Source organism: Physella acuta, unplaced genomic scaffold, assembly GCF_028476545.2.
Source record: "Physella acuta isolate Inbredline_101_S28 unplaced genomic scaffold, ASM2847654v3 ptg000934l, whole genome shotgun sequence".
NCBI classification, from domain to species: domain Eukaryota; kingdom Metazoa; phylum Mollusca; class Gastropoda; family Physidae; genus Physella; species Physella acuta.
In genome coordinates, this window is record NW_026732451.1 from 202744 (window position 1) to 215061 (window position 12318).

Consider the following 12318-nt stretch of genomic DNA (forward strand, 5'->3'; position numbering starts at 1 on the left):
CACCTTTACTAAAGCCCCAACATGCAGTAACCCACCTTTACTAAAGCTCCAACATGCAGTAACCCACCTTTACTAAAGTCCCATTGAATAGACTGTCAGAACCGATACTGTATGGCATTCGTTGCCCTCTTGTATATCTCTATAAGTTTTTCAAGTCTGTGTGTGAGACGAGGCCTTTACTTTGGTCACTCGGTTATTGGCGAACAGGTACAAAAAAACCCAGCAAGTTTAAGCTATGACCCAGGAAGTGAATCTCAAATCTAATGTGTGCACTGACTGGTTTTTGTCGTTAGCCTTTGAACAAAATGGTGGTAAGTTTTTTTTATAGTTTAGTATATACATATATTTAATTTCAAAAAGAAAACTAGTTAATGCAGAAATAATTACTTAATAAAATTTATTAAAATTTTGGCTAAAAATATTCGATTGTTTACATTGTATCTTTATTAAAATAATAAGAGTTAAGTGAACCATTTGTTTAGTCCAAAAACACATTACCGTTGCTATGTTAGACTATTACTCAAGGAGACGGGAGAAAATAGTGTCTAAATATAGTGGACCACGTGACACAATAGACGGGTTGGAACCAAACTATCAATGGTCGACATCCGTTCAACGTTTACAATTATTGAATCCGATATTTTATGCGATACGTCCAGTGGGTAATTTATGTCGGAATTTTTAATGTCTGCTTACAGGACTTCATGAAAACGTCGTACATCCAATTTCAGGTCCTGTTGATTGTATCTTGCTCCTTCCAACTGGGTATGTTGATTGTATCATGCTCTATCCAACTGGGTATGTTGATTGTATCATATCCCATCATGTACAATTGATATAATTTAAATTAGTATGTTGATTAACCCTCACAAAACGAGATGGAATTTGATTTCTTCAAGGCACAAAATGAGGATTAAAAATTGACTTTCAATAATATGGTGTGGTTCAAAGAATCTGTTAGTTTTTCTTAAGCGAAAAACTGTTTTTTTTTGTTCTATGAAAGAGGAGAAAGGGTTGGTGCTATGGTATAACGTTTGGAGTATATTGCAGTATTAAGTAACATTAAGGTTGGTAAGGTGGGAAGCGTTCATTTACTGTGTTTTATCTTAAATGTACACGATCTTTTAGTTCCCATCGAAGTGAAGACGTTTGATGTGAACGGATCCAAGTCTATCAAAGCGAACTATGGCGACAGTGTTGTATTACATTGTGAGGTGACCGGAAGTGGCGGGACTTATGCTGTTCTAAGTGGGCCCGAGTTGAGCAAATTCAAGACCCACACACAGAACACGGCCGTTATTGATAAAACATTTGCCAATCTTACCTGTCAGGATGCTGGGAGATATTTCTGCTGGGGACAAAATGGAGGAGGCGAAACGGGTCCAAAGGATTTTGTTGACGTCAATATTACATGTGAGGTTTTTTAAATTTCCTTTTATTTTCAAACTTTTTATATTAATTAATACGAATAAACAAATTTAGTGTGAAATTAGAACATATCACTAGGACTGATGCAATCAAAACATTATGTAAGTAAAAACACAATTTAAATTTGTTTTCCTAATGCCAGAGGTTGATGTTTATCTCCAGGTCTTGTAGAACCGCCCCCAGTGTACCAAGGCAAACCTTACCAGCCCGAGAAAATGATCGAAGTTTCAAGTGAGAAAAACACGACCTTTCAGTTTGTTGTGTACGGCTATCCAGAACCAACGTCGTACGATTTGAGAATACAAACAAAAAGTAACTCGTATAGCGATGTTACCAGCAGCCACTACAATGTACAATACATCCATCAAGAGCCTCCGTTTGGTCTGGTCACGCTGACCATCTATGATGAAAACACGAAGGAGACCATCACGTACGTTCTGGGCATCAACAGTGAAAAGGGGAGGGTCGAGGTCACTGTGGAGGTCGTCAAGGTCACCCAAACACCAGCTCCTGGTTAGTGTGAAGTTAAAGGAGTAGTTAGAGCAACATCAATAGTACCATTTAAATATTTAATCCAATGAAGTTAAAGGAGTAGTTAGAGCAACATCAATAGTACCTTTTAATTATTTAATCCAATTAAGTTAAAGGAGTAGTTATAGCAACATCAACAGTACTATTTAAATATTTAATCCAATAAAGTTAAAGGAGTAGTCAGAGCAACATCAATAGTAACTTTTAAATATTTAATCCAATCCTAATATATAATAGCCAAAGTGCGCACTTCTCTCTCTCTCTCACTCTCTGTCTGTCCGCAAAATATTTTCGCCGGATATCACGTCAGAATCGGCAGCGATATATGGATATCTTTATACGGACTTTTGTTGAAAATAATATGTTAGATGTTTTAAATGTATAACCACAATTTTATTTAAAGAAGAAAAATAACAAATAAAGGCGTATTCGAATGTAGAGAAACAGTTTTAATTATGCAACAGGAAAAGCGTTTATAGTCGTGAAAAAGAATGCATAAAACAGTGACGTCACTAATGTTTATACATTAACTAATGACGTCATCTGCCGTGTTTAGAATAAAAGGAAATGAACTATTTCATTCAAATTTGATTTAGATCTACGTACGCTATAAAATTTATACAATACAATTTTTCTCGGGCTAAACTTAAAAAAAAATTCTATTAGGATTCTAGATCTAGATATTCTAGATCATCTAGATCTAGAGATTCTAGATCTAGATGATCTAGATCTACGGAAAAACTAGACTTACAAAAGATGTAGACCCTACCTAGATCTAGAATCTATTCAAATAATACATTTCTATACTAAAGTATTTCAGGCCTTAATTACTTTATTGAAATCTTTGTTTATCTATGCAATTTGCTAATCTCTATAATATATAAAGCAAAGTTGTCGGGTGCCCGATTGGGCACTTCCCGGCGCCGCAGGCGCTTCAAATTTGGCAGGATCTTGCCTTGGGGCGACAGAACACGGGGGCCAGTTGGCCGAAAAGTCTACGACTAGGGGGTCAAAACTGACCTCGACTGACCGAAGCCTTATATGAGCTATAAATCGAAAAAAAAATGTCTACGTAGGAACCTCTTCATAACTCCTGAGGTCGTAGACCGACCCTCGGGCGAATTAATTAAGCATTCAAATTCTCAATGTTTTCGAAAGCCTAAGCGAAGCTGGGCAGCATGCCTAGTTTAGTAGAAGCGTTTTCGTTGTCTAACGTCTCTGTATCTTCTAGCAACTAATTCGTTTTTTTTTTGGTTTCTTTAATCAATCCGTCGAATCGTTAATTAAAAGCATGTCGTAACAGCTAAAGTTACGAACAGCTACGGACAAAAATGGCATTAAATAAATGTACATTAATTTCTCGATTATGTTCTTACAGTACACACATAAGATTTGTGTACTAGTGCTAGCCTTATTACAAGCATTTTCTTTGACAATATACAGATGTATGTGTATCTCTCTATCTTTAATTTTTAAATCGTTTCCGATTTTCGACTATTGTTTTTATTTCCAAGTATTGAGTCAAATATTGGTTTCCCGTATAGTACATCGAGAAAAATGTTAATACTTTGTCCCAATGATACTTTTCTACCACACACAGGCTCATCTATCAACTATACAGCCATTGGACTTGGTGTGGGGAGTGGGTGCTTTCTGATCAGCGTCGTAATTGTCGTCTTGTGCAAAGTTTCAAAGGTCACGCCTGCCCCTTAGGTCACGTGATGGGTTGATGGAGTCACGGTGTGGCATACCTGGCAAAACTTCACCTGGAATATCGGCATCATAGACTAGCAACGGATGTGTCTTAAAGACAGATATTGACTTGCAACGAATGTATCTTAAAGACAGCTATAGACTTGCAACGGATGTGTTTTAAAGACAGCTATAGACTGGCAACGGATGTGTCTTAAAGACAGATATAAACTGCTACTGATATATCTTAAAGATGGCTGTTGAAACTACAGTTAGGTGTAGGGGTTGGGACAGAATCATATACACAAAGATGGGTATTGACACAAAGTTAGGTCTAGTACTAAAGAAGGATGAATTAGAGTTCTAAAAGTTTTTTTAACAAAGTTCTAAAATCTTCTAAGTATTCACAGTTTTGAGGTTATCATTATGTCTTATCATAGCAAATTTGATGAAAGTGATGATTTTGTGTACATATTTTTTTCAATGGTTATACACTCCTATGATATCCTATGAGATTAGTGTTTTTCTTTTTTGACAGTGATTATATTGAGTACAAGTAAGTTGATCATCTAAATGAAACAGGTGAGATTGTCATTTTAATGAGGGCAGAAAAGGTTGTAATAATAATGAGTGATGTTAAGGTGTCAAGTCTTGCGTGGTCTACATTCTCCTCATGAGAATCTCAGACTTTAGAACAAGCTGGTTTTAGAGTTGAGTGGACGGAATTAGTTTTGTTTCGCTCAAATTAAATTAATGCTAGCTCCGGGGTAAACACCTAGAATTTTTAATTAATGAAGATATTTTACATTAGCTTTCCTCTAATGGGGATGGGACCCTGACGGTTTTTCATAAGGTTATAATGTGTCCCTTATGTAACACAAACATATTTTATCCCTATGTATAACATGTAGAGATCAGTTTTATAACAGTTATAATTATAATCATTACATTTTCTACACGAAACTGTACTTTTAGATACGATCTAAAATACTTCAGATATGTTGGACTAATTTTAAAGTTCCCTTTCAAACCTGACAAGTTGAGCTCAATGTTTCTATGACCTTGACATATGAAGGAATGGTGTTGTCAGCACAAGGCCAAGCCACCTTTACTTTCCCTAACTTTGGGTAGACCTATGCATCATAACTTAGGAGGGTCTGTGATGTTCTATTCATAAAAAAAACGAAATTCAAACTCGAGACTTACAGGTCAGCAGTCATAGCTCTACTATTTACTATTCGACACCACGTTCCACGGACTAATTTACTACTATATACACATCTTAGCTGTGTACTCAAAGGTCTATATGTGTAATGTTCTCTACCTACTTCAGTAATTGACGACTGTATGTACATAGAAACTTCACCTAAATAAACTAAAGAAATTTTCCACCAGACTTAGGTGATAGTATTCACAACTGTGTTCGTGTGACTCGTGCTTTGGCTCCATCCCCCAATGGTCCTTTACACTGGTGTCTACATCCCATAATTTTAGAGTAGAATATAAAGGGGGAATTTTCCTAGCACGAGGAGCCCACTAGACACCCACACAGAGAGAGAGCCACGACGCCACGTTGCACTTTCTAGATTAAGCAGCAATTATCTTTAAGTTCCAGTGTATTCAGTATTTTTTCTGTGTCTTATTTTAATAACGTGTAGGTTGTGGTGATAACTTAGGTACCTTATCCAGTGTTAGTAGTTTCAGTGTGTTATTCCTGAAATTGTATTTGGGTTTTTCATTATTGTATATTTTTTTGCATAGTATTTTATAATTTAGACTTGTTTGCTTTTTAGAAAGTTTTAGATTGATTAAAAGTATTATTATTTTCAGAAGGTCTTTGTATTTGTATTTAACTCTAGACATTAGATTCGAGTCTACGAAGCGTTTTTGTTTCTAGTGATCTTTTACAGTTTACTATTATTCATCAGTCTAGAACTATCCCAAAAGAATTCGGGAGTTACGTCATATTTTTCCGTGATAGAGTTAGGTAATACGATACAAACTTCACCTAACGATACAAACTTCACCTAACGATACAAACTTCACCTAACGATACAAACTTCACCTAACGATACAAACTTCACCTAACGATACAAACTTCACCTAACGATACAAACTTCGCCTAACGGTACAAACTTAACCTAACGATTCAAACAACGATACAAACTTCACCTAACGATACAAACTTCACCTAACGATACAAACTTCACCTAACGATTCAAACAACGATACAAACTTCACCTAACGATTCAAACAACGATACAAACTTCACCTAACGATGCAAACTTCACCTAACGATACAAACTTCACCTAACGATGCAGACTTCACCTAGCGATACAAACTTCACCTAACGATTCAAACAACGATACAAACTTCACCTAAAGATACAAACTTCACCTAACGATACAAACTTCACCTAACGATTCAAACAACGATACAAACTTCACCTAACGATACAAACTTCACCTAACGATTCAAACAACGATACAAACTTCACCTAACGATACAAACTTCACCTAACGATACAAACTTCACCTAACGATACAAACTTCACCTAACGATACAAACTTCACCTAACGATACAAACTTCACCTGACGATACAAACTTCATCTAAAGATACAAACTTCGCCTAAAGATACAAACTTCGCCTAACGATACAAACTTCGCCTAAAGATACAAACTTCGCATAACGATACAAACTTCGCCTAGCGATTACAAACTTCACCTGACGAAGACGAATGGAATAAGACGTGTTAAACATAGTACCGTGTAACATTCCCAGGCTTGATCTATAGATTTGGAACCGTATTCAAGTTTTTGTCTGAAATGTGACCTTAACCCCCGCCAGCCAGATATTGGCAACCAGCCACCCCCCCTCCCCCCCCCCCCTCCCACCAAATATCACTAGCCGTGTTTTGAGACGAATCAGGAAGTAAAACTCGTGTCAACCCATATAAGCACAGTCCAGGTATTTTCCCGGCATACACCGGTGCTAGTGCTTCACTGGAGGTAAGTTGTCAACTTTTCATGCTCGTAGGTAGCCTACACTTAGATTTAACATTAAATATACTTTGACTTAACACTTCGCATTGGGTTTACATTTAACATTAAATATACTATTTTTTAATGAAACCTAGCTAGTAATACATTTTTAATATCATATTGATTGCTAAAATATATTTTATATTTACATTTTAAGTAATTTATTTGTGAAAATAGCTTGTTTTTTGTTTTGTTTTATTTATACAAAAGTAATACAATAGTATTGTATGCCGAAAAGAAAAAAATGTTATCTATTTTCCTACTGTTTGATAATATCCTTTACACCAGGGGTTCCCAACCTTTTTTATAGTCTAGAGCACATTCTAAAATATCGGTAGGGTGGCGGGCACCACCTATTTTAAATCGACAAACTCCTTCCAGAGGCGTAGCGACCCTTCCCGTCACCCGGGGACATAACTTTCGATTTGCACCCCCCCCCCCCTCAAACTTTCGATTTCCATCCCCTTCAACCTTTCAATAATGTTTATGAAAAAAAATTCTGTCTCTTTCGAATAGTGAGAGGCGGGCACATACGAATCGTTCGGCGGGCGCCATGGCGCCCGCGGGCACAGGGTTGGGAACCCCTGCTCTACACGAAAATGTTGGCGGGTAGGGAAGGTAGAAGAAGAAATTGGTGCAGGCCACATTTAGAAGCGACTCGTTTTCATTTTTTTGACATTATTTACGGTTCAAGGAAGCCAGCTTGCACGGATAAAGTCAAACTATAAAAACTTTACCCCCCCCCCCCCCAGACCCTGAATACCATCTCCCCCCCCCCCCCCAGACCCTGAATACCATCACCCCCGGCCCATGTATCTCGCCATCAGACACTGGGCTCTATACTAAATGCACGAATGGGTGGTTTTGATTAGGATTGATGTTAAAACTATTTGTAACCATACATTATACTAGAAACACGAATGGGTGGTTTTGATACGGGTTGATGTTAAAAAACTATTTGTAGCCCTACATTCACTGGGTATTCTATTGCGTACATCAGAAACACGACGATCCTTTATTCTGTTTTTTGAAATGTTTGGTATACCCGTGTTAAATGGATTACACAACTCTGTTATATTGATAGTGGAATGACGCGTTCAATTAAATATACAACAAATACAACTAGTTCGTCGGTTGTGTTGTGTGTACACAATCTCACTAAGCAACACGATCTATAGACTAGGTGAACTCTAGGTATTTACCTTGGACGTTAAAACATATGTTAGTGTTAAATATATCGACATACATTCTACATTCAGGTAACAGTTTAGTGTGTGACAGTTCCAGACATTGCCGGAGCCATACCTGACAGGTGAGGTTAAATGGCAGCACAGTGACAGGTGAAAGCCGTGAAGATCTCAGGCGTTTCAATGTTTGCTGGGCGTCTTTTCTGTTTGATGTTAGGCTAGGTACACTGAAAATAAAAGTGGTGTGTTGTGTATGCTGTGTAGGTGTTGTGTGTAGTTGTGTTATGTATGTGTGTTGTGAGTGTTGTGTAGGTTTTGTTTGTAGTTGTGTTATGTTGTGTTGTGAGTGATTGTTTAAATGTGAACATAGGTGTGTAATCTATGTCATGTGAAATTTACATAGATATGTGATTTGATTATGTGCTGCCAATATTTACTCTATCTTTAGCATGGGTATGTGGCTTACAATCACGTTGAGACTGTAATATATGTTGAGATGTGAGAGGAACGATACATTCAATCAGAATGTAAGATCTAAATGGGTCTGAGAAATCCCTGTAAATTAGCGTCTACATGGGGGATCTTATTTCTTCTAATCCCTATCTGTACGTGTTGATTGGTCTCAACTTAAAGTAATATGTGGGGGGACAGTGACGATTGGTTAATTTCTTTTCTACTAGGACTGGTTGATGATTGTGTACAAGCCTAAAAAAGATGGCTGCTATCTCAGTCCTGATTGGTTGACGATTGTGTACAAGCCTAAAGAAAGATGGCTGCTATCTCTGCTCTAATTGGTTGACGATTGTGTACAAGCCTAAAGAAAGATGGCTGCTATCTCTGCTCTAATTGGTTGATGATTGTGTACAAGCCTACAGAAAGATGGCTGCTATCTCTGCACTAATTGGTTGATGATTGTGTACAAGCCTAAAGAAAGACGGCTGCTATCTCTGCACTAATTGGTTGATGATTGTGTACAAGCCTACAGAAAGATGGCTGCTATCTCTGCACTAATTGGTTGATGATTGTGTAAAACCCTACAGAAAGATGGCTGATGTTTCCATTTAGATTGGATTAAAGATAAGGACATTTTCAACCAAATAGACTTAGCGTACTCGTGTTAAAGATTTTGTTGAAGTAGCTTCCTGATTCTTGCAATAAATCTGTTTGATATCTCATCCAGCTGACGTTCTAATGTTGTATGACTTGTCTATTCCACAGAGCAACTGATATCATATCTATAGCGTTACAAATATTTGAAATACGTAACGAAGATATTTTCTCTAACATGTATCCATGCGTTCGCGCCCCAGTCCCTGTTAGGCCATATTATTTATACGTATATACTTGCATATATATATATATATATATATATATATATATATATATATATATATATATATATATATATATATGTATGTTATGCTCACGTGTTTGTTATTTCCCTGACTCAGTTCCCATCGAAGTGAAGACGTTTACTGTGAACGGATCCAAGTCTATCAAAGCGAACTATGGCGACAGTGTTGTATTACATTGTGAGGTGACCGGAAGTGGCGGGACTTATGCTGTTCTAAGTGGGCCCGAGTTGAGCAACTTCAAGACCCACACACAGAACACGGCCGTCATTGATCAAACACTTGCCAATCTTACCTGTCAGGATGCTGGGAGATATTTCTGCTGGGGTCGAAATGGAGGAGGCGAAACGAGTCCAAAGGATTTTGTTGACGTCAATATTACATGTGAGCTGTTTAATTCCTTTTTAAAAAAACTTTTTATGTTAATTAATACGAATAAAAAAATTGTGTGTGAAATTAAAACACATCACTTGAAGTAATGCAATCAAAAGCAGAACATTATTTTATGTAAGTAAAAACACAATTTAAATTTGTTTTCCTAATGTCGGAGGTTGATGTTTGTCTCTAGGTCTTGTAGAACCGCCCCCAGTGTACCAAGGCAAACCTTACCAGCCCCCGAAACAGATCAAAATTGAGAGTGAGAAAAACACGACCTTTGATTTTGTTGTGTACGGCTATCCTGAACCAACGTCGTACGATTTGAGAATACAAACAAAAGATAACTCGTATAGCAATGTTACCAGCAGCCACTACAAGGTACAATACATCCATCAAGAGCCTCCGTTTGGTCTGGTCACGCTGACCATCTATGATGAAAACACCAAGGAGACCATCACGTACGTCCTGGGCATCAACAGTGTGAAGGGGAGGGTCGAGGTCACTGTGGAGGTCGTTAAGTTTACCAATAAACCTACTGGTTAGTACATAGCATGTCGTACATACGTTAGTACATATCATGTCGTACATACGTTAGTACATGGCATGTCGTACATACGTTAGTACATAGCATGTCGTACATACGTTAGTACATAGCATGTCGTACATACGTTAGTACATAGCATGTCGTACATACGTTAGTACATAGCATGTTGTACATACGTTAGTACATATCACGAGGTTCATACGTTAGTACATATCATGTCGTTTATACGTTATACGAAAATAATGACCAACGACTTTTATAAGTAATTTTTTTAAATTGATTTGAACCAAACAAAACGACACATTGAACTAGTAACCAAACAAAACTACATATTGAACAAGTAACCAAACAAAACTACACATTGAACTAGTAACCAAACAAAACTACACATTGAACTAGAAACCAAACAAAACGACACATTGAACTAGAAACCAAACAAAACGACACATTGAACTAGTAACCAAACAAAACGACACATTGAACTAGAAACAAAAAAAATGCCCATATTTTCTCCCCAGATGACACAAAGATCAAGATGGCTATCGGTATAGGTGTGGGAGTTGGCGGTTTTCTCATCGTCGTCGTGGTGATCGTTGTCGTCTGCACGGTCAAGTATCGAAGGTCAAGGACCCCCGCCGGGTCACGTGGTATGCCCATGGATCAACTGTACGACAAACCCAGTACCGTGTATAATGACAGACACTACGCTCTGGCTTATGAAAACAAAATTGCAAGTGATTATGACCTGCCACATAACTGAAGCACAAGAAGTCCACCACACGCGTAGGACATTTGTAAGGACTTGGTGTTGTGTTACAATGTAGGACATTGTAAGGACTTGGTTGGTGTCGTGTTCTTTAATTCTAGGACATGTATATTGATGACATGTATAGTGACTGATATTTACAAAGCGAGTATTAAAATGAACAAACTTGGTAAAATTGTAACCTGATTGTAGTTAATAGATTGCTATGTAAATATGTGCCTCATTTTAGTTAGCTAATGTAATATAAGAGTTTATAATTTATGTATTTGTACAATGACACTGTCATGTTTACTGTATGTGTGTTAATGTTTCCAATTCTTTTAGTTTCAAAGCCTATAACTTATTAAAATCAAAACTATACATATCACATTTTCATATGGCGCTGTTATGCTTAGCAAACTCATATGCACGCAATGGTGAAACTAGTTGTATATATTTCATTAGCCACAACTTCCTAATCTAAATAACTGCAATATGGTCTATATATTACACCTGCGTTTTTTTTATATCTAGATACAGAGTATTTGACAATGAATATTTTTATGTAGCACGAATAAACAAGCCGATACATTGTCAATGTTTGTCACTTTTGTTCTGCTTTCATCCATTTCTCAAGTAGTTTTTAAAATAACTAAGAAATACTTGATCAAAGTTTACAAAACAAAACATTGTTTCCAAGACAACTCATTTTTAATTTCGCAAGGGCGGCGCCACGTGAGGGTGCTTTTTTTTTCTCCATATACGGTATATAAGGCACTATTGTACAACTTATATGACGACGTGTAATAACGTCAATAACCTTCAAAGCCTTATAGACATCCCCAAAACACACGGCCATGTAGCTAGAAACTAATAAACTCTTTAAGGATTTCGGCAGACAATGACTAGTGGTTTTTTGTTGGTTTTTTTTCTTTGGGGGGGGGGGGGTACGAAGGGAATAAGGGGTAAGTTGGATCTACGATTATTACCCGTAGGTTTCTTGGTCAAACGGCACGACGAATGCACTACCGTTGTTTACAAGAATGGCCGATTGCTTGACGGACGATGACGGAATGGACCATTGTCCCAGTGGACTGTAGCCAGAAAGATTATTTGTCCCATCGGTCGATCGATCTATTACATACTGCTGTTGTGGGCGGTGGCTGGAGTGACAATTGTCATCACCTGACATCACTCATCAATCTCGTGACATCATATATATATATATATATATATATATATATATATATATATATATTGTGACCTACTTAGGTCGAGTCATTTTTATTTTGACATTGTATAATTCCTTATATGGAATGATTGTGTAACACCTGGGGTTTTTCCATTGACTATTAAGGTGTTTGAGACATAGAAAATTTCCATTAAAATCTGATTGAATGATTCTGATCAGATGATT

The 12318-nt window shown here is 37.2% G+C and overlaps 2 protein-coding genes across 3 annotated transcripts; both read left to right on the plus strand.

The window, feature by feature from the left end:
* The first annotated feature begins 290 nt into the window (after positions 1-290).
* LOC131953628 (uncharacterized) lies at positions 291-3726 on the plus strand. Of its 2 annotated transcripts, XM_059316903.1 has the most exons (5): positions 291-311; positions 699-765; positions 1129-1413; positions 1591-1941; positions 3560-3726. In XM_059316903.1, exons 1-5 carry the CDS (start codon positions 306-308, stop codon positions 3670-3672), a joined length of 822 nt encoding a protein of 273 aa, XP_059172886.1. In that variant the 5' UTR covers positions 291-305; the 3' UTR covers positions 3673-3726. The 2 variants fall into 2 exon arrangements, with proteins under 2 accessions (XP_059172886.1, XP_059172884.1); XM_059316901.1 differs by lacking the exon at positions 291-311 and having other exon boundaries at positions 599-765.
* A 2840-nt stretch (positions 3727-6566) lies between these two features.
* LOC131953629 (uncharacterized) lies at positions 6567-11499 on the plus strand. Its single transcript, XM_059316904.1, has 5 exons — positions 6567-6662; positions 7955-8007; positions 8563-9618; positions 9803-10150; positions 10675-11499. Exons 3-5 carry the CDS (start codon positions 9081-9083, stop codon positions 10914-10916), a joined length of 1128 nt encoding a protein of 375 aa, XP_059172887.1. The 5' UTR covers positions 6567-6662; positions 7955-8007; positions 8563-9080; the 3' UTR covers positions 10917-11499.
* Positions 11500-12318: the final 819 nt, after the last annotated feature.

Excerpts from the sequence above, each read along its gene's own strand:
- LOC131953628 (XM_059316901.1), top strand. The coding sequence starts at position 645 with ATGCGATACGTCCAGTGGGTAATTTATGTCGGAATTTTTAATGTCTGC. Across the intron at positions 1,414-1,590 it reads TGTTGACGTCAATATTACAT|GTCTTGTAGAACCGCCCCCA; the intron begins GTGAGGTTTTTT and ends GTTTATCTCCAG. Across the intron at positions 1,942-3,559 it reads CACCCAAACACCAGCTCCTG|GCTCATCTATCAACTATACA; the intron begins GTTAGTGTGAAG and ends TACCACACACAG.
- LOC131953629 (XM_059316904.1), top strand. The coding sequence starts at position 9,081 with ATGACTTGTCTATTCCACAGAGCAACTGATATCATATCTATAGCGTTA. Across the intron at positions 9,619-9,802 it reads TGTTGACGTCAATATTACAT|GTCTTGTAGAACCGCCCCCA; the intron begins GTGAGCTGTTTA and ends GTTTGTCTCTAG. Across the intron at positions 10,151-10,674 it reads GTTTACCAATAAACCTACTG|ATGACACAAAGATCAAGATG; the intron begins GTTAGTACATAG and ends TTTTCTCCCCAG.